Source organism: Lepisma saccharinum, chromosome 1, assembly GCF_977018435.1.
Source record: "Lepisma saccharinum chromosome 1, izLepSacc3.1, whole genome shotgun sequence".
Taxonomy (NCBI): Eukaryota; Metazoa; Arthropoda; class Insecta; order Zygentoma; family Lepismatidae; genus Lepisma; species Lepisma saccharinum.
The window spans coordinates 127930769-127952549 of record NC_139229.1 but is presented as its reverse complement, the minus strand read 5'-3'; the positions used below and the strand labels follow the sequence as shown (position 1 = coordinate 127952549).

General features: G+C 36.7%; 2 protein-coding genes across 2 annotated transcripts; both read left to right on the top strand.

The window, feature by feature from the left end:
- The first annotated feature begins 260 nt into the window (after window positions 1-260).
- On the top strand, window positions 261-19775 carry mRpS18B (mitochondrial ribosomal protein S18B). The gene is made up of 5 exons (XM_083138421.1): window positions 261-317; window positions 11433-11574; window positions 14768-14865; window positions 18922-19052; window positions 19637-19775. Exons 1-5 carry the CDS (start codon window positions 261-263, stop codon window positions 19773-19775), a joined length of 567 nt encoding a protein of 188 aa, XP_082994547.1.
- A 108-nt stretch (window positions 19776-19883) lies between these two features.
- Pyroxd1 (pyridine nucleotide-disulfide oxidoreductase domain 1) lies at window positions 19884-21463 on the top strand. The gene has a single exon (XM_083138420.1). The coding sequence runs from the start codon at window positions 19884-19886 to the stop codon at window positions 21306-21308; it is 1425 nt and encodes a 474-aa protein (XP_082994546.1). The 3' UTR covers window positions 21309-21463.
- Window positions 21464-21781: the final 318 nt, after the last annotated feature.

Below are 21781 nucleotides of genomic sequence, written 5' to 3'. Positions count from 1 at the left end.
CAGTTCATGCATAGTAGCATAGAGGAGAAGAACGTACGGGCAGTTAAAAATAATCACATAAGGAATCCCTAAGATCACATGATGAACATATCTTAGACATATATACGCCTATTTATTGCTAAATAAATAAAATTTTAAAATATTATTCCATCGAGACGAAAAGGCGGTGGTAGCTTAGCTCTTTCATCGATAGTAAGTTTTGTATTCAATTTGGTGCATTTCATCAGCAACACTAGCGACACTGCAAATACAAATGCAATATGGCTATTTCCATTGGAGGTGTGAGTCTCCTATTAGGCAAAAGATTTTTAAGTTTGGTATGCTAAGGTGTCAATTATTTATATTAATACTTATTGAGAAATGTTTTATGTGTGTGTACTATTGGTATAAAATTTCGTGCTGGTTTTGTTGATAAACAAGTTTGCTTAGGTAAGTTGCAGTAATTGTATGTGTACGAACACCGAATTAAAGTACACCCAAGAGGAAACTTTATTTTAGAGATGTGGTAAAATTTTCGTACCCGTCAAACGTATTTTTCAATTTTACAGGAGAAAGTTCTTACCGAAATGAGTTTCTGTATACTTTACGAAGGTCTCGGAAAGGTTTTTTTCCCTTAGCTTAATTTATTTTGCTGGTAAATCGGTAACACTTTACTATACCGAAAACGGATTTCTTCAAATTTACAGGAGAAAGTACTTACGCAAATCATTTTCTGTAGCGTTGTTGATGTTCGGGAATGTAGTTTTCATCCATTTTAATGCGAATGGATGTGGTGTTCTACGAAAATCTATTTCCGACGCGCTATTGCTGCTGCCGCCATTTACTTGCTATTGCTGCTGTTACAAGCCGGTGTTGTCCGTATATGCTAAATTGAAGGAAAGGAGTGCTAATGAAACTTAACCTAACAGGCCTAACCTAACATAGTAGGCATACCTCATCCCCACAATGGTTCGTGGGGCTATCGTGAATTTTTGGGCTAACGTCAATGGTTTTTGGGGCTACCCGTGGATGGTTTGTGGGAAATAAGGAACAACAGTAAGTACTCGTTAACGTAAGAAATATACATTATTTTCGTTAGAAATTCATTATTCCACCTAAAGAAATGTTCTGCAATGCAGAATAGTACGTTAGCAATGTAAAAAATTGTGAAATAAATCATTGATAGGTGTCTACGGTATAGTATAGTAGTACCGAAGAGGCCATGGAATTTGTAATTCCGATGTTGTCTGTACATGCTAAAGTGAACGAAAGGAGTGCTAATGGAACCTAACCTAGTAGGAATACCTCGTCCCCGTGATGGTTCGTGGGGCTATCGTATGTAAGAAATAGACATTATTTTCGTTAGAAATCCATTATTTCACCTAAAGGAATGTTCTGCAACACAGAATAGTACGTTATCAATGTAAAAAATTGCGAAATAAATCATTGATAGGTGTCTCCGGTATAGTAAAGTAGTACCGGTAAATCATGTAGTTTTCAACATTAATGTCTCTCCCTTGCACGAAAACTGATCCCTTGATGTCCTTCTACTACATGAACCAAATGTTGCGTACGTTTGATGATGTAACAAGCGGTCAGGGTTTCCAACCACGCGGTTTTGCAACTGTGAAATGAATTATCTTGAATTGGTAAAAATGTCGGAACGAATTTACAAATTTCTATGAAATTTCGCCAACTCACTAATTGTGAACTCCTAATCACGAATCTGCATGTAATAATTAGCAGTCGAGTATGGAAATCGAGAAAAAAACAAAATAAACTATGTTTTCTTAACGTAACGTAACCCTACCATAAGAACAGTAGCTCCACAGAACAAGCCATTGTCCCCGAATGGGTGTCACCTATCGCACAACACTTTAGAAAACATTGTGTTCTGATGTCCCAGAAGAATGCTTTTTCATGTTAGGCAAGAAAAGGTATAGTTCTCTTAGCCAAAATATTAATTTTTCTTTGTATTTATGCTAATGGAACCTAACCTAACCTCGTAGGCATTCCTCGTCTGACGTCAATATTTAAGGTAGCAAGATTGTTGTGTGTAAAGGAAGACCATTAACGAATTGCGAAAGAAAGATGGTTCCGAATTGCTGTGTATGGACAATGACCGTGGTAAATCGCAAGGTTATTTTACAGATACGTCATCAGGACACCGAAATTAGTAAGTGGGCGAAATTTTATAGAAATTGGAGAGTGGTGTTAAATCATGCCTAAATTTCTCATATCAGACAAACGGCTGAAATTTGATAGTTCATTTAATTTGAATATTCGTATTTACGTATTCTACAGAGTAATCACAAAGTCCCATTACCCCCTATCGCGTGTCCACATCGTCATAGATGGTCGCATTGTATTAATGTGAGATCATGGCAGAGGACAACTCGGAGGTAGTGTGATTGTTCATTATGATTTAGTCCAGAGTGTCTGTGTGTACACCATCGTTTTCATAACCATGTATGATTCTCTGCCATGTATGATGGGAAATTCTCCTCAACGTTGCTGGCGTGATGGCAGTAAATTCACAGCATCCTTAAGTTCGTCAACTGTCTCGTAACATGTGGCACCAACCTTCTGTTTAATGAACACCCATAATGCATTATCACAGGATGACAGATCAGGACTTCGGGGTGGCCACCCCAAAGGCGCAGGCAAACTGACAGAACCACATCCAATCCATGTATCAGGAAATACCTCATTGAGATATTCCCTCACGGCAATAGCATAATGGGCTGCTGCTCCAACTTGCTTGAATCATACACGACCACGCAGACCCTGTTCTTGCAGATGTGGAATAAACCAATCACGTAACATGGTGAGATACGACATTTGATTCACAGCACCCTCAAAGAAATATGGATCCACCAAGTGGGTTGTAGACATTGCAGCCCAGATCATGACATGTGGTGGGTTGTGTTCAAGTTCTTCATAAAAATGTGGGTTTTCTTTACTCCAGAAATAAATGTTTCTTCCTTTTGTACTGCGATATATCGCACTCTCATCCGAGAAAAACACTTTACCCCTTGAAGGAAGAGTTGTAAAGACATCGAGCATTCGCCCACAAGCCTGATGACATTTTTGCATGTCATTATCACTCAATTCGTTTACAAATGAAGGTTTAAATGCCTTTAACTTCAAATCCTTCTTCTTATGTTTTTGTAATGTCGAGTATGGAACTCCCAATTCCTATGACCGCTTACGAATGGACTTTTTTGGCGTTCGTTCGACAGACGCTGCAGCCTCCACACAAGTTTCCAGTCGTGTTGATGGTCGTCCTGGGCGGGGCTTATATTTTATGCAACCAGTTGCAAAGAGCTTTTTCTCCTACAGTAAAATTGTTTGTTTGGGTGGGGAAGGTTTCTGAAACCTTACAGTGAAATCATGCTGAATATCTCTCATTGATGTTCCTGTATGGGGTCGTTCGTGAGCCCACGTGCTCATGACGATCCGTTCCTCCATGGTGTAAGTGGACTCATCAGCCATGATTTAGATGTAGATCCTGCAACAATAAGAAACAACAATTCATTAACATCTATGTAATACATAGGTGGTAATGGGACTTTGTGATCACTCTGTACATTGAGAAACATTGCTGAAGGTGGCATTTTGCTTATTTCACGGAAATAAGCTCTATTTGCAACTTATCGAGTAAGTTTTCTTCGTTTCTTTTTGCCTTCGGTAACACTCAAAATGGCGGTCACAGTTTCACTACCGTACTCGGCATGGAGTGTTTCCACCCCACTGCACCCAAAAATACCTACATAGCCCCACAAACCATTAACGCAAAGCCCCACAAACCATTTCCGGTAAAGCTAGGTTAGGTAGGGTCACGTATATGTTACAATAGTTAAAATTGGTTTCGAAAAAAAAAATATGCGTAACCCCACACACCATTCTCGCATAGCCCCACGAGCCATTGACACATAGCCCCACAAACCATTTGTGGAAACGTACCTTCTTCAGTTACAAAGACACGTGTTTGGAAACAGTGACAGGGATTGACCGGGATTACATCATCACACACAGGCTACATCCGCCTGGAAGTAAATGGATGCAAGAGCTTTCGTGCATCAGTCACACATATATCGAAAAATAGATGATGTACCGGCAAAATTCAATGAATAATGCGAGAAAACACTTCCCCGAACTTCCACAATATCAAGAAACTGCATTTGGTAAGTAATTTCTCCTGTAAATTTGAAGAAATCTGTTTGTCCGATATGAGAAATTTACCGTATTGGGCCGCTAAATCATGTATTTTTCTATAATAATGTCAGTCTGATGCACGAAAGCTGTTGCTTACATTTCCATCCATGTACTTAAACCGGATGTTGTGAGCATCTGATGACGTAATCTGAGCAAGTATTTCCAAATGCACAGTTTTTTTTCACTATATTTCCCAACCTAAATCAACCTAACCTTATCGTGATGGTGCGTGGGGCTATCGTGAATGGTTTTTGGGGCTATGCGGGGAATGTTTTTTTTCGGAAATGTTTTTGGGGCTATTCATGGATGGTCATACTATCCCGAATGGTTGTTGGGGCTGTGTGAATGGTTTTTGGGGCTATGCGGAAATGTTTTTCAGGGCTATGCGAGAATATTTCTGTTCAGAAGGTAGAAACACTGCTTTGCCGTTTGAAACACAACACTAGTCAAGATTTGCCCACCATTTTGCATGTTCAGGAAGCGAGAAAGAACGAACAATAATTACTCGATATGTCGACAATAGATACTAATTTAGTTTAAAAAAGTGAAATCCCTTGTTAAACAATGTTTCACAATGCATAATAGGTAAGTACGAATGTAAAAAAGTAGAGAATGAACGAGTTAGAGCGATTTCCCACATATGATAGTTTTACCCTTGACTTTTTCTAATGTTAAATAACAATTTTAACTATGTTTGCCTTACCTAATCTAACCTTGCCGTGCATGGTTCGTGGGGCTATCCATGCATGGTTTGTGGGGTTTTCGTAGCCGAAAAAAATACAAACTAAGGTATTTTTTGTTTAAGAAGGTTGGAAACACTGTACGGCCACTGATCATCGACAACGCTAGTCAAGATTTGCCCGCCATATTGTGTGTAACACAACCCAAAAACGAACGAACAATAATTACTCGATATGTTGAAAATTGAAATTATTGTCGTGAAAAGAACGAAATGCCACCTTCAAGAATCCTTAGCAATGCAGAATACGTAAGTACCAATGTGAAAAAGAAGAAGATAAAGGAATTTCAGACGTTTGGCGGTTGCTGAAATTTTAATCATGGGATTAAGGGAACGGCATAAATGTGTCCATATTTAGAAAAGCAGTGCTTAACGTCGTTTCAGTTAATAACCGGACCGCCAACCGCAATGAATAGACACAACAGAGTTAGCATCAATAGTGTAAGTGCTTAACTATCACACTCTGCCCCCCCCTTCCTTCGCTCCCCAACCTTCAGTTGTATGCCCAAACTTATTAAACTTTTCTAAAATATCAATTCACACCTCAATTTACGTATATTAGGTACCATATATAAAAATTGCTGAGGCTATTTTCACCAGCTGGCGAGAATAGCATGTAGCGCTATTTTCACTAGCAAAATAATTACTGAATCACAACGGAACACTGTATTTGATCTTATTTTGAACTAAAACTGGGTGTGACTACTAGTCACCTGATAGTGAGAATAGCAGAAAGTGCTGAAGATCAGAAATTACATGATCAGGTGTTGGAAAGTATTTACCGAAGTAATTTTAATGCTAAAAATGCTAAACCTGACCTGCCTAACCTAACAAGGAAAGCATTTAGGAAGGTAATACCCCTTCGTACTTATGTTATATGTGACACTAGCAGCGTCAGTCCACATCTAAACACCGTGTGGTGTTTTTTCAACTCCATGATGTGCAGAAAAGAAGTACTTGTCTCCTGCACGGAAATAAATGCACACCAACATGAGCTTCATACACAACAACTAAAGAATACATACATCTGTGTAGCAGGCCAGGCCAGGTTGCAGATCATGCACATGCAGTTTAAAATCTAGTGAAAATTGCTCAAAAAGCTAGCCTCACCACCTGGTGAAAATAGTCACTCCGTATAAAAATATATATACATATAATTTGAATCAATGTAAAAACTGGTACGAAACATTGATGTTCAACATGTTTCTTCTTTTGATTTCAGTTGACACTACATTCCAAAAACAAACAATTTCTGTAGCTATAGTGCCAGATATATATCTTCTTCATATTCTCCCAGAAATTAGTAGCTTATTCCACTAACTGTTTGTTGGTGTGTTCCATTAGGGAGTTGAGCTTAAAGATGTGAAGCCTTCTTTATTTGTTTCTTACTCTAAAATCTATTGTTTATTTGATTTACTAGAATATCTAAAGCACGGTAGGGAGCGAATTTAAAATACCGGACCCCTCCCCGATTTTTGTAATATTTCGCATACTCACTAATTGAGGCCTCCTAATCACGAATTGGAAAAAATTTGGGGGTCATGTGTAGAAATTGCAAAAAAAGGGGGTACAGGATCGCAACCAACAATGCAGGATTGCTCATTATTTTCCGCAAGATTTTGCATTTCCAATACTGTAAAAACAAAATATATATTCCTGATATTACAACCCCAAATTTTAACTATGTTTGCCTAACCTTACCATGAATGGTTTGTGGGGCACCAGTGCATCGTTCTAGGGGTTTAAGGCTAATTGTGACCAGGCACTGTCAAAAAATGTGAGTTTTGTAGCACTTGAGCTGTAAATTTTAACAACACAATTGTGATCAAGTGTCCTAAATTATTGAGTATGCGAAATATGAATGAATGGCCCGTATTATTAATATATACCCAACTGAAAGTGACTAAAAATAAGAAAGGACTTATTTGCTACCTTCAAAGATGCCATATTCCACACACCACATAGATTACTGAACAAGTGAACGCTTCCTACACCATTGCCAAACTAAAGCTGTCCACTGCCAAACTAAAGCAGCCCGCATTAACAGTCTTTTCATTCTTCTGTTCCGCCATTCTTCCATGGTGCATACTCTGCAAGTAAGAAAGCAACAGTCTGGCAACGCTGTAGACAACATAAGTGATTCTCAACGTCACGTATTCATATAAACAAACATGGTTTCCATGCTTGTATACTGAGAAGGATCGCGGTAATTTAAAAGCTTATTTTACAATTTCTACATGTCAATTAACAATTTCAACACATCACCCCACATGTTAACCTCAGATACTTTATCGGGACTACGTATTTCGTGAGTATAAGAAGTAGGATAGAAATTACGGAAGGGACCGGTATTGTAAAATCTTAACGAAGGTTTTTACTTTTATTACTCGTTTGGTAGAAATTGAAGTTTCTATTTGCCACCTTCTGGTCATTTCTTTAGTTTCATTTTCTAACACCTCAAAATTATTCCGAAACTCATTAACACCACGTACAGATTTTTCTAGAAGGCTACATGTCTCATCAAGCAATATGCTGGGGTTTTGTAAAGTTTTGGAAATTAAGATATTTTCTTTCACAATGCAGATGCTTCTGCTATTTCTGCATTTTTTCCCTTTGACAAGCAGTTTTAAGTTGAAATAGGAATTGACTTGAATTACCAATTACCTCCGCAACCCCGTGGCTTGGGAGGTCACAAGAGCTTCGGGGACATAGTAAGAATGATAAATTTAGATAGACCGATAGTTCACAAATGTTTTCCTTTTGGTGTTAAAACATATTTTCAACCAAACATATGTGGAGGCACATAGTGGTTCAGATCCTACTTTACACTGTTGGTCCAGTCCCGATTAGCTTTACTGTGCATAAAATGGACTTTAATCACCAATTCAATCAATCAACCAAATGTATTATATTTTTATGTTAATGCAATTCAATTAACATTTTCTGTTTGCAGTTGTAGGGGCATTAAAATATAATATATTTGGTTGAAAATATGTTAAACACCAAAAGGAAAACACGTGTGAACTATCGGTGTTTCTTAATTTATCATTCTTATTATGCCCCCAAAGTTCATGCACCCATCCATGCCACGAGGGTTGTGGTGGTGTTATTTACGCCCCTGGTTGTTATTATTATTTTCGTCAGTGCTCTTTTTTCTGTGAAGAAAGGGTTTGGTACTCTTCAAATTGGTGGTTGTTGTTATTATTTTTTTTTATTGTGTTCATAAATGATTGTGCATCCATGTGGACACAGACACATTTCTTTTGTTGAAATTAATCTTTATAAGTTTTATTTTCACCTATAAAAGGATGCCGATACAGCACACCATTTTGTAGATCCAGGGAAAGAAATCAGATTTTTATTATTATTGCATCTAAAGCAGATATATAAACACAAGATCTATCAAAACCGGGGGGCAAAGACAGTATATTTCCCTTTGTAGATAAGGTTTAGCATAGTGCAGGGGCAAAAGTGGCGAAAAATTGGGGGCAACTAACCCCCCCCCCCCAATCGTCGCCACTGTCTGCATGGATATGTCAGTTTTGTTACATCATTTATGTAGAGGTGCGGTTAGTAATTTTTTTACTTTATATTGCATTCCTGCCACTTTTATTTATGACGATGGGAAGGTATGGTGATTAGATTAAAGTGGTGAGGTGACACTCAAGGAAATGGTTGTGCCCAGGCTAGGTGACAGATTGTGTCAGTGCAGTTGGCCATCAATGTTTAGGTTCATCTCCTTCCTAAGATGATGAGCATTCTTTACACTTTCATAGGTGGTGATGGGGCACAAGTACTGATTGGGTATTTCTTCTGCTTGTGCATAGAATATTTTCCATCTGAAATAATGCTTATAAGAAGGCAGTGTATTACGAGAATTGTTGTGTGCAAAACCTAAGTTCATAACACAATGTCTCACAAAATGGTTCATTGTGTGACTCAAAACTACACTAATTACTTTCATCTAACATAATTCCAAACATATTTCCAGTATTCTAAAAGTCTCGCTAATCCCCCTACATAACTTGCGAAAATCAGTACATAGTGAGAACTGTGATCAATGATGCTTCAAATAGGCTGAGGGGTTTAATCATCCTCGTGAAGTAAGTATTTTGTCTTAACACCCCTCGCCATTTTTTTAGTTGCAATATAATAATGCATCATTCCATTTCCTTCTATTGCTATTATTATTTAGTCTTTTCATGGCACATGATAATATTTACTTGTCAGGCATTTTTAGCAAATTTAATTTACTTGAAGTAAAAGTCATTCTTTTCAGTACCATCTAAAATGCTAAACAAATTTACGTAGCTACTGCAGATCATACCTCTACAAGTTGAACAACACTTTTATTTCCTATGCTGAGATATTTCGATATTAAACAATGAGTAATTAGTTGGGATCGCAGTAATCTGTCTCCACTGAATGTTATATATAGGTAGGGTGACCACACATATACATTAAAAAAGAGGACAGAGCATGGCAAAAAAGAGGACACCGCAAAAAATGGCTATACATTTGCCATTACTCATAATTTAATCAATATACAAAATCTTACCAACATTTTGCTCACAGAAGCTTTTCAGAAGATCTCTTTCAAGAACTTCATCTTACCTTTAAGCAAAGAAAGCAATCTCCTAATCTGTTTTTTAACAAATTATAAATAATATCTATAATTTGAAGCACAGAATTTTACTCCTTTTCTATTTTTTTTTATATTAGACTGAAATATCTCCACAAGTGAATGCAAATGTAACAAGTAAGATTTGCTTAACTTATTTCGATAAGCCAAATTAACGTTTTAGGCAGTTTGGATTGGTTAGAGAAATATGATTTCAATGCCACAAACATTTCTAGCACTCTTTCAACAGCAGGGGAAAGTGGCAACCACCTTACACTTTACCCCATATTCGTTTCTTCCATCCTTTGAAACTGGATATATTCTTTCCCTTCGTTATTTCATGAAAGTAAATATTACTTAATAATCAAAATTCTCTCTTCGCATTACTGTATCGCGTGTGTATAACTCGAAATGGAACTGGCCGACCTCTGTGTTGGAGTGGTTAGCACAGTGTGCCACAATGCCAGAAGCCTCAGTTTCGAATCCCGGCCTGGGCATGTGGGTCCTTCTTCAAAATCATTATATCATCGCTCATACTCATCTTCGCGATTAGCCAAAAGTGAAAAAAACGAAGTAAAATGAACCAAATCAATTAACCGAAAAAGAACTACACAGACTACATGCATTCCAGCAGTCTCAGCGCTTAATACTAATGACTGGGGTGCGGAAATTTGAATATTTGCCTTTTTTATTCCTTTGTAGTAAACCATAGGCTTTCATGTTTAAACTTTAAAGTTCGTTTCATGGAGTTTCTATTCCGAAAACACATTTTTATAGTGCCTATAAATTCCTATTTTGATGGTTAGTGTATACTTTGCTTAATCGTGCCAAAAAATGGATATTCTGCAATTTTTTGCATACTTCAGGTTTTTTCTTACGTGCATTTGGCTTTCCCTAAATTGGAAGATGTAAGGCTTTGCTGATGTTGTACTGACTGAAATCTGGAATTCGCCAGATTTTATGGTCTGAATTGGAACATTGTTTTAATTTTTTTTTATTTTTTTTTGTTACAATGGTGCAAGTTGTTTATTTATCATTTGTTCAAATTCGCAGTTGTTAGCACAAGCTCTTTTTGTGAGAATTACTTTAACAGATGATTCCCCGCAAATGTGAATTTCGATCAAAAGGGTATTATAGTATGTTAATCGCTAGCGCACTTTTATGTATAAACTGAAGTGCTAATACAGTATAACTGTGCACTGTAAAAACAAGATTTAAATAAGTTCACATCCATTGCCTATTTTTATGTCTTTTTTTAATTTTAAGGTGCCTTTTAAGTGCCCATCTTCGTGCCTTTTCTTAGTTTATGGTGCTTTTTAAGTGCCTATTTTCATCAGTTTGGCCTATTTGACTGCCTATTTCAGAAGTTTCTAGTGCCTTAAATACACACCCTACTAATGACTCAGTCGGGAAAGTGATCGTATTGAGTTCCCAGATGCTACGTAGGTGAACATTGCTCGAATTAACGTGCACCAAATGAAGCATTCTGTATGCAGCACATTTGCTATGGTCAATGCTATACTTTTTCCAAAAAAAGGAGGATATTTACCGATTTCTAAAAAATCTGCCCGGATGCCGGACAGACACCTAAAAAGGAGGACATGTCCGGATAAAAGAGGATGTCTGGTCACCCTATATATAGGATAATAGAAATGATTATATATACGGTATATACAAGATACTACATTTTGCAACCATATAGCAGTAATATAAATTGCAGTGTTGAGTCTATATTTCTTGATAAATTATGAAAAGAAGAATAAAAGTACAGTTAATTTGAGCAGCTTCTGTATTATAGTGAATGAAGCATTTTGCTGACTGATTTTTTGAAGAGTACAAATTATTTTGAAGTGTTCTAATCTTCTGTGATTTCAGATTGGAAGACCTGTATCCACAGGTGTTACTTTCAGGGATACTGAAGAAGAGAGAGTATCTCAGAGGAAGGAAAGGGATCCTCTCAAAGATAGAACAAAATTTATTCCTGTAGAAACAAGCATTAAATATCTGGAGAGTGAAGGTATTGCCTTTTTCTAACAATGATGAAGTGATTTAAGCAAGTATGCAAAATTGTGAATTAAAGCATTTTTTTTACATACACAGTTATAGAGTGACCACAAGGAAATGAACCTTCGACTAAAAGTCTCCATGCATCTTCCCCTTCCTCCATTCAGCAAGGGTGCAGTGGTTGCGTCGTTCCCTTGTAATCAAGGGGTGTAATCGATACCTGGTGGTGGCACATAGTGGTTCGGATCCCACTTAAAACTGTAGGTCCAGTCCCAATTAGCCTTACTGTGCATAAAGTGGAGTTAAAACACTAACTAAAAACATAAGAAAGGATGCTCTACTCTGCCCCTCCCCTCCACATGGGAGTACAGTGCAGAGGAGTCGCGGGTCGGCAGGTTTTTTTGCTTGTGGTTCCACTATAATTTCTAATAGGCTATAGTGTTTTTGTTGGAACATAAAGGAAGAAACACATTAGATCTGGTACAATGTTAAATTAGTAATGTGATTTTCCCAAAGATGCATGTGCATGATTCATTGTTAGTTGAATGAAAGACAACGCAGAGTACAGTCAATTTAGATTGGTTTAGGTTTGTTGTGATTTAAACATCCACAAACTGTAGACCAGGTTTATCATGATACAGTTCCCACTACTAAGTGGTCTGTTGTCTGCTGGCAGGGATCATGTGAGGGCTCCTGGAGACAGCATGTGCCTCATTCTCTGTTGTAGCAGGGCTCGCTTTTCCCTTAATGAGAGGAATTGAAACACTTGGTTGCCACATTCGCAGTGGAGGAGTTCTCTTCCATAAGTTAGTTTGCTGGTAAAGGTGAGAAGAACCATGTTTCTCAGAACTGGACTGCTTGGTTAGACTTTTCTGTGGTGTGTGTGTCCCATGTTCCCACTTTATAAAATCGTAGTAATTTGCCTTCTACTGTGGAGAAGAGAAACATTATTCTCTCTCTCTCTCGTGACTCATGGGTGACTTCACTGTGAAATGTAACTCCAACAAAAAATAAACATCCTTCTAGTCTAATGAAGAGGAGCAAAAGAAATGTTCCACAGTCAAGGGAGATTGGTGAAGTGGGTGTGGGGGGAGCCATTTACATAAAAGTTGCAAATTCCATCTCCCTTCTGACTTTTCTGAACATCTGAAACATTAAATTCATTCACCTTCTTCCTTGTGGAATGTTCCTGTGCAACATAACATGAGGATAAAACAGTTCAGGAAAAGTAAAAATGTGTGAAATTTCCAGTTACATGGTAGCTTCACAGCGACCAAAATTGGAAATTCACAATATATATACTTTTCAGTTACCTAGGTAAAATGTGCATTGCATTTTAACTTTTAGCCGCCTGATGGTCGAAATTTCGACCACCACATGTGAACCCCTTAACGTCGGATGGTTGATATTTCAACCAGCAGCACGAGCAGCAATTGACGTGCCATTTCTCAAAAACTACACACGATATTTCAGTTCTGTCTTGTTTCATCTTTAGTATACATATGAAGGTATGACATACTCGAATTACAAAACAATACATCCATTGTTACTACTATTAACAGGCGAAGTTTGAAAAAGTCCTATGTTTCCCTTTGTTACCGCCATATTACTATGGAAGAGATTTCTAAAAGTGGCCATAACTTGTAAACAACTGCATCTTTTTGAAAAAAAAATCTACAAGCAAGAATGAGTAAAAAGCAACATTTTAAGCTATGATCGACAATTAAGGATTCAAGGGGGACATGGGGGCAAAGTCCCTATTTTCGAAATTTATCCAGACCACGTGTTAGCACACGACAGCAAGAAACGCATCATTTCTTGAAAACTATACACTGTATTTAAGTTCTGTCTTTGTTCATCCATTTTTACTATTATTAACAAGTGCCATTTGAAAAAGTCCTTTGTTTCCTTTTGTTACTAAGGAACATATTAAAGATAAAACGCTATAACTGCTAAACTACTGCATCTTTTTGAACAAATTAAATTCTAAATGTAAGAATGAGGAAATAACATGCAAAAAATTAAGGATCAGGGGGGGGGGGGAAGTGGGACAAAGGCCCAATGTTCGAAATTTTCCAAAATTTCCGAACCCCATAATATCCAGGTTTTGTTCAAATTTGCGGCCCGTGCATGGCATATGCTTATAGAATGGTCTTTTGTTGTGCTTTCCTCCAAATTTGGTCCATCCAGCGTCCATAGGGCCGATTCTAGAAGAGAAATTCCAGGCATTGGCCCGAAGCTGGCAACACTGCTGCTTTATATGAGGTTATTATTTTTTTTACTCAAGAAGTATCAGTCTGATTTCAGCGAAACTTTACACGGTTGTTGGAATGTACCACCGCTACATACTACATTTTTTTTTCATCCACTTCGATTTATTGAGGGGGATACAGGTTGCCGGTTTTGCAACTTTTTAAAGAAAATTCAACTTTCTTCTTTTTCTTCTTTGTTTAACACTAATTATAGGGACACTCAATGTATAAATTTTACCTTTGCTAAAAGCACTGTCTTTAGGAAAGAAAACAAAAGAAACTTCATCTGTTTACGACAGTTAATTCTTTAGTTACGATTTTTTTGTACTTTGTGGCAAGTTTGAAAATGGCATGCTTGAAAATGTGCCGGCATGAACGAGAATACAGGCACGCAAGAGCTACGGCGGCTAAAGGGTAAAGTTGAATTAGTTTCTGAATTTTAAACTTGATTGTTGTGTTTGACACAAAACCTGTTCCTTTATTTGTATACAGTGGAACCTCGATTTTACGTTTTTCAGAGGACCAAGCTGAAAGAACTTAAAATGCGGGGAAAATGTAAAATCGAGGTAAATTTTATAACATTTTGCTATGTTGGGACCATGAAGATTGAATGTATAACATGGGGAAAATGTAAAATCCGGGAATGTAAAATTATTGTTGATTTACGTTGCTTTTCTGCCACTTTTGGTTAATCACGACAGTGGTAATCATTGATGATGAGATGAAATTGATGAAGGGACACTCACACAGAATGTCCATATCCAAGTCAGGACTTAAGCCTGGGAGATCAGAAGTTGACTCCTTAATGTGCTCCACCAGCAGCTGTTGCTTTATGACTGGAGTGTGTCGATCAGTTCTTTATACTAGATAAGGATCTTGTGTGTTTTTGTGTTGTAGCATTACAATCCCTAAATATTTTTCTTTTTTACTTTATCTTCATTCCATTTTTTTTAGCATATCAACAAACTTACGGGAGTGATCCTGTTTGGAAACGCTATAGAAGGAACCACAAGTACGCTTTTGCTCCAAGGAAGACTAGGAAAACTTGCATTGTAAGTAAATATGGTTTCAGAAATTGTTCCATGTCATATGATGACAATTTAAATATTTCTCTGACCTGAAAGTTGTAGAAATACATATTGTTTATTTATGTATATGTGTAAGAGAGAGAGATATTACATTGATTAATCTGTATCTGAACCATAACGATGTATTACTGAACAACATTACACATTATTTTGTGAAGAATTTATTTCCACCAAAAAAAAAAAAAAATATGAAGGGGATACAACGCAAGTATTATTTTCTTAACCCATCCGCTTACCTAGTCGTCGAATCGACGGCCTGACTGGACATTCTGTTCCCATACCTAGTCGTCGAATCGACGGGTTCCCGATTTTCATCATGTAGTTCCTTTTTCATTCAATAGATGGCAGAGGTTGTATGATCTTTCAAATCTATGACGTGTATGTTTGTGCTGCTAAGTTTTTCATACCATTTCAAGCATGTTTTGTTCAGTAATTTCTCATGTAAACAAACCTTCATTTGTTACGTCTTGCAAACATGTTGCATAAGAATGTTGTTGTAGATGATTCTGCGATTGAAAAGTTGCTTTTCGATAGCGATGAAAAGGAAAATGTGAATTTTGGAAGGGGAGATGAACACGGGGGTTCATTTTATGTTAGTGAAATTGAAGAATGTAGTGAAAGTGAGGAAGAGGTGGCTGTGGCAGGAAAAATATGAAAGGTTGAGGAATGGAAATGGAATGCAACGATGTGTGTGATCAAATTTATTAGGTAAGTTTCTAATTATCTTTCAAGTAAACTGCATATGTGCATACTTATTACTATACTTCCACTTCACTATATAAAATGTTCACGTAAATTGCTTGGATAGTTTAAACAATATTTGACATCTTGTCTTGCTGTGCAACCTTCACGGGATATAGGCCAAATTTAAATGGTATTTCATGGCAAAAAAATTGGCATTTAAATGGTAAGCGGATGGGTTAATAAGCAAAGAAACAATGGTATCTCCAATGACATTTCAAAGTAAAGGGGAAGTTAGTCTATTTTGGTAATTAGAAGATAATAATGTTTCTTGGCAAATTTGACACACACAGTTAAAATGTTTTGGTAAGATTTGAATTCATCATCTTCCTTGGTCTGTCATGATGATGATAATGATATATTACCCTGCCAAAATTGAAATAGATTCATAAAAGCAAAATACATTCATTGGTTATTACCTTAAGGTAAACATTTTTATTCCAGTGTGTCTTTTATATCTGAAACTAATTGGGGAAAATATGGACTACTTCTGCATATAAACTTTCAGATACAGAGCATGAGGGAATATGTCCAAGGCCATTCAGAGACACTGTGTTTTAAATAATTTTTGTATTGTTATGAAAGAAATTGAAGGGCTCGGGTGTAAAACATGACGAAATGCAGGTTTCGAGATATTGAAAGTTGATGTTTCAAAAAAATCTGATTTACAAATTAAAATAAATTTCAAAATTATTTACAGCAAATATGATTCACTTGTATGTTTACTATCATACAAACATGATATTTCATCCGAATTATTTTTTTAGGTGGTGCTACATGTGATTTGTTTTGAGGGTTGTTCAAGGAATTCTTGTAGTTACCATGCTTTACATGCAACGATATTATCAAAATGAGTGATCAGATACCGCTTTATTCAAGCTAACTTGTGATGTCAGTTCAATAATAATATTTTAACATTAGACTTTTTAACCATAATAATTTTATTCAATAAACAATTACCTGAGCTACTTGTTGTAACATGTTTTTGCTTTCCTATGTCTATCATCATTTTATTACGTTAGTATTTAAAAAAATAAGTTCTGAATGCTTGTGATTAAAAATAACTTCCTTATATCTATATGGAGATCAATATTTGTAAAAAAAAAAATGTTTATATATGAGCGGTTTTTCATCTTCACATATATACTTCACACACACACACACACACAGAGGCTCTATTTATTACCTCAGCATGCCAAGCAGAATGCGATTCACAAGCCTCTCTTGATACAAAGCTGTGTTACGTAGACTATCCAAATTGCATACAATTGCAATATTAGATTTTTGCGATTCAATAAGCAATTTATACATAAACTAGGGATGACCTCTTTTTTTTCGAAAAATTGAAAATCTGAAAATCATATTTTGGAAAATGAAAAGTGGAAGTACGAAAAAATTTTAGAAAAGCAAAAAACGAAAAATGATTTTTTTTCGAAATACAATTTTTTTCAAAAAACAATTTATTTAAAAGCTATTTTTTTCGAAAGACAATTTTTTCAAAAAACAAGAAAGCAAAAAAAATAAAAATTTTCGATAAACGAAAAATTAAAAATTTCGTTTTCAAAAATCGAGATACATTTTTTTTGAGAAGGCCATCCCTAGTTTAAATCTCTATCTTCAAGATAACAATTACTGACCCTCGTGGCGGAGTGGTTAGGATATCGCGATACAACGCCAGGGTTCCCGGGTTCGAATCCCAGCCTCGATATGGATGTTTTTGAGTGCTTATTCATCAATTTCATCGTATCATCACTCATCTCCATCTTCGCAAATAAGCCAAAAGTGACATAAGACACAAAGTAAAATAAAGCAAATCAATGAAGAGACAATTATGACCTTGTAACTTTCTGTTGTATTTTTCTTTAACTTGACATGTTTGTAAAGAATGATTTCAAATGTACACAGGGGTTAAGTTTTTAATAGTTTTCACTGATATTTAGCTCTTATGGATTAAAATAGTTATAATTTCGAACCAAGAAGAAGACATATTTGCAATATCAACAATAAAATAATTTGGTAAGGATGGGAAAGATTGGATTGATCTTGTCCAGGATAGGGACATATGGAAGGCTTGTGTTGCTGCAGCCATAAACCTTCGGGTTTAAGTATGCTATAGAGCAGGCATGTCCAACGTGTCATTCGCCAGGCCGGAATATACAGGGTCATCCGTTTGAGATGTCAGAAAAGTAAACCTTTATACACAAGAGGTTAAAGTACGTATCTGTGAGCAGCTTGTTGTAATATAAGCACAAAGGATGTAAGTTTCGAATGAGTGGAGGTTTACAGACTTCGGCCACATGGCGGCGCTAATGTGTATGGTAACAAAGGTGGTGATCACGTCACAACAGCACACACAGTGTGTCGTATGGTATGCGAAATTTTCCAGTATTACATGCATGCTACTGCCACCACACAGCTGAAGTCAGTAAACCTCCACTCATTCGAAACTTACATCCTTTCTGCTTATATTACAACAAGCTGCTCAGAGATACGTACATTAACCTCTTGTGTATAAAGGTTTAATTTTCTGACATCTCAAACGGATGACCCTGTATATACGTACTGGAGGCCCTAAGCTGTAGTCCTCAAGTTCACCCTCAATTCTGATTTAATATTGATCATACCCTGCATAATTTTGAGCCTCCTAAGCCTACTAGCTGCTTTTAAACATGGAAGTATTCATTTGATCACAGTTTTTGTTTCAACAATGACAAAAGTGGCATTTTATGGGTTGATAATATGTGAACATTTCCAACATAGATAATATTCACAAGTAAAATATACATGTTATGAACACCAGGTTACACTTAAATATTTAATCATTCATATATCCCCGAGTATATGTACTTATTGAATTTGATAGGGTGGGCAATCTGGTGGGCACAGAAATTTTTGGGTGGGCGCTTGCCCACCCCTGTCGCCGTCCCTGGGTAAGCACCACGAGGAGGGGTGGAAACTTTTAGGATTTTGCACTACTAGTAGTGTTCTAACAAGTGACCAAAATTCAGCTTTTACAGAATTATTCCAGACATTGGCCCTTTTCTGTCCTTCATTGACTGGGCTAAAAATAAAGGTTATATATATCATATTTGCATAAAGCTGATTCTATTCACATATTTGAAGTATGCCATTCTTACATTTTCTCTTGACTCAAGTGTGTGAGTATTTTTAAAAGAAGAAAAAAAATATATGGCTTTTAATTTACATATGACTAATTTGGAGTAGTATTACATTCTGTGTGTGAACATTTCTATATTGAGTGTCTGTTTTGTGTTGCAGAGGAATGGACAGATATCTACTGGCAACCCTTGTCCTGTGTGCAGAGACGAATACTTAGTTCTTAATTATCTGAATGTGAATCTGTTGAAGCAGTTCATATCACCCTACACAGGAGAAATCCTAAGCTATTCGTAAGTAAAGGGCACTAAATGGTATAATCTTACCACCAACATTCCCGGATCAAATCCGTGCATGGGTGTGGGTGTTTGTTCTTTGTTCATCAATTTCATCATGTGGTCACTCATCTTCATAGAGACAATTAGCTAAAAGTGGCAGAAAAGTGATAATAATGATTCTGACTCTGTGTGCAACAATTAAATTTTGAAATGTAGAAAGTTTATTTTAAAATTTAAGCCGAAAAGAAATCATATTGTTCTAGCCATTTACAAACTATTGATTTGATTTGATTTGATTTGGTGTCCACTTTATGCACAGATAGGCTAATCGGGACTGGACCTACAGTTTAAAGTGGGATCCGAACCACTATGTACCTCCTCCGGGTATCGAACCTGGGACCCCTTGATTACAAGGCGACGACGCTACCACTGCGCCATCGGGGAGGCCCATTTTTTTACAGACTATTAAGAGTAATATTAAACAAATAGCAGCATCATGGAAAGTGAAATATTAGCTTATTTCTAATACATTTATTCAATGAAGACTGGGTTCTGTATTTGTGTAATTTATTTTGGCATTTTTATATTCTTTCACACAGGAAAACTGGTGTTTGCAGGAAGAAACAGGAAAAGCTGATCGTTTCTATTGAGAAGGCAAAGGATTATGGCTATCTGACATTTGATGTTCCATTTCGAGAGTATGATTATTCTGATTATTACAAACCAGAGACTTCATGATAACATTCAGGACATTAAATTGTAGTGTGTATAGGATTACTTTATACCCAGTGCTTCATTTCTTTACTGTTCTTGTTATTGAGGATTATATTTGAACTGCATAGAAGCATGACAGAAGAAGCAAAGTTTGTTGTTATTGGTGGAGGCATAGCCGGTGTGTCTTGCATAGAATATTTATATTTTCTGTGCCCTGATGCAAAAATTATCCTCATCACTGCAACACCTTTGATTAAGGCTGTGACTAACATCATCCACATCACAAAAACCCTAGCTCAGTTCGATGTTGAAGAAAAGAGTACTGACACTTTGGGTGAGAAGTATCCATCAATTAAGGTTCTTCATGATGCTGTAGTTCGTTTGGATTCTGAGAATCATACTGTGTTTACAAAAGGAGGAACGAGCGTGAAGTATGAAAAATTATGCATTTGCACCGGAGGTCATCCGAAACTCATTGAAGAAGCAAACCCTTACATACTAGGAATCCGAGATACAGAATCTGTACGAACATTTCAGAAGAGGATTAGTGAAGCTCGCCGAATCCTTGTGGTTGGAAATGGAGGCATTGCAACGGAAGTGGTGTACGAAATGAAGGGAGTTGATATTGTTTGGGCTGTTAAGGATAAGCACATAACGGCCACATTCATTGACCCTGGTGCTGCAGAATTTTTTCTTCCAGAGCTGCAAGGGGATAAAAGCAAGGAAGTTCCCGTGAAGAGAATGAAGTTCACTGTTTCCGATGAAATGACATCATGTGATGTTCCTGGAGGAGCTTTAGGCCCAGACTGGCATAGAAACTTTGAAATGAAAGGTTCTGGAACTTCATCCTCCGGCGTTAACATCGAGTATCAATGTGAAGTGAAGCAAGTATTCACCAAAGAACAAAACTCTCAGATGAAGGTTGATGAAAGTGAAACATGGCCTATTCATGCAGAATTAACTAATGGTAAGGTTTATGGTTGCGATTTTATCGTGTCTGCAACTGGAGTTGTACCAAATAGTGGTGCCTTTGTGGAAGGAAACGTGTTAGACCTGGCTGAAGATGGTGCAATCAAAGTGAATGAGAAGATGGAAACTTCTGTGAAAGATGTTTTTGCAGCAGGTGACGTCTGTTGTGCGTCATGGGAAAGAGCGAAGCACTGGTTTCAGATGAGGTTGTGGACCCAGGCTCGTCAGATGGGAGCGTATGTAGCAAAATGCATGGTGGCATCATCAGATGGTGAGGATGTTGTTCAAGATTTCTGCTTTGAATTGTTTTCACATGTAACAAAGTTTTTTGGCTACAAAGTTGTACTGTTAGGTCTTTACAATGGCCAGACGCTAGGAAACAACTATGAACTTCTGCTACGTGTGACGAAGGGGTTGGAATATGTAAAAGTGGTACTGAAGGATGGGAAAATGCAAGGTGCAGTACTAATAGGAGAGACAGATTTAGAGGAAATGTGTGAAAATTTGATCCTCAATCAACTAGACTTAACACCTTTCGGTGAAGATTTGTTAAACCCTGATATAGATATTGAAGACTACTTTGATTAAGATTTTTGTTCACATTTTTCTGTCACCACATAACAAAGCTTACAGATATTTATGTTCATGGATAATCATGATTAAAATGTTTTATTTCCTGTACATGTTATACCATTTGTAAAGATAAATGAAGCACTTTATAATCTAACATTTTTATTTTAAAATATTTATAGTCCAGTTTTTGTGTTGGACATGTTAGGAAATCATTTAACACTCGAGATAAGGCCATCATTTAAATAATGTTTCATGTAGTGTGGGCAGGAATTTGCAAATATGGAAATTTTGATAAATGAAATAGGGTTTTAAATTTTCTGCACACAATATGAGAGTCTAATCAGCAGGAGGAGGCAGGTGGGTCTGTAAATCATCAGGAATTCGATGCTAATCATAACACTGTTTTGATGACACACAACTACTGTGTAAAATATTTCATTAGTGGATTTGTCAAAGTGGAATGAATCTACAAGTATCTTATTTTTTTT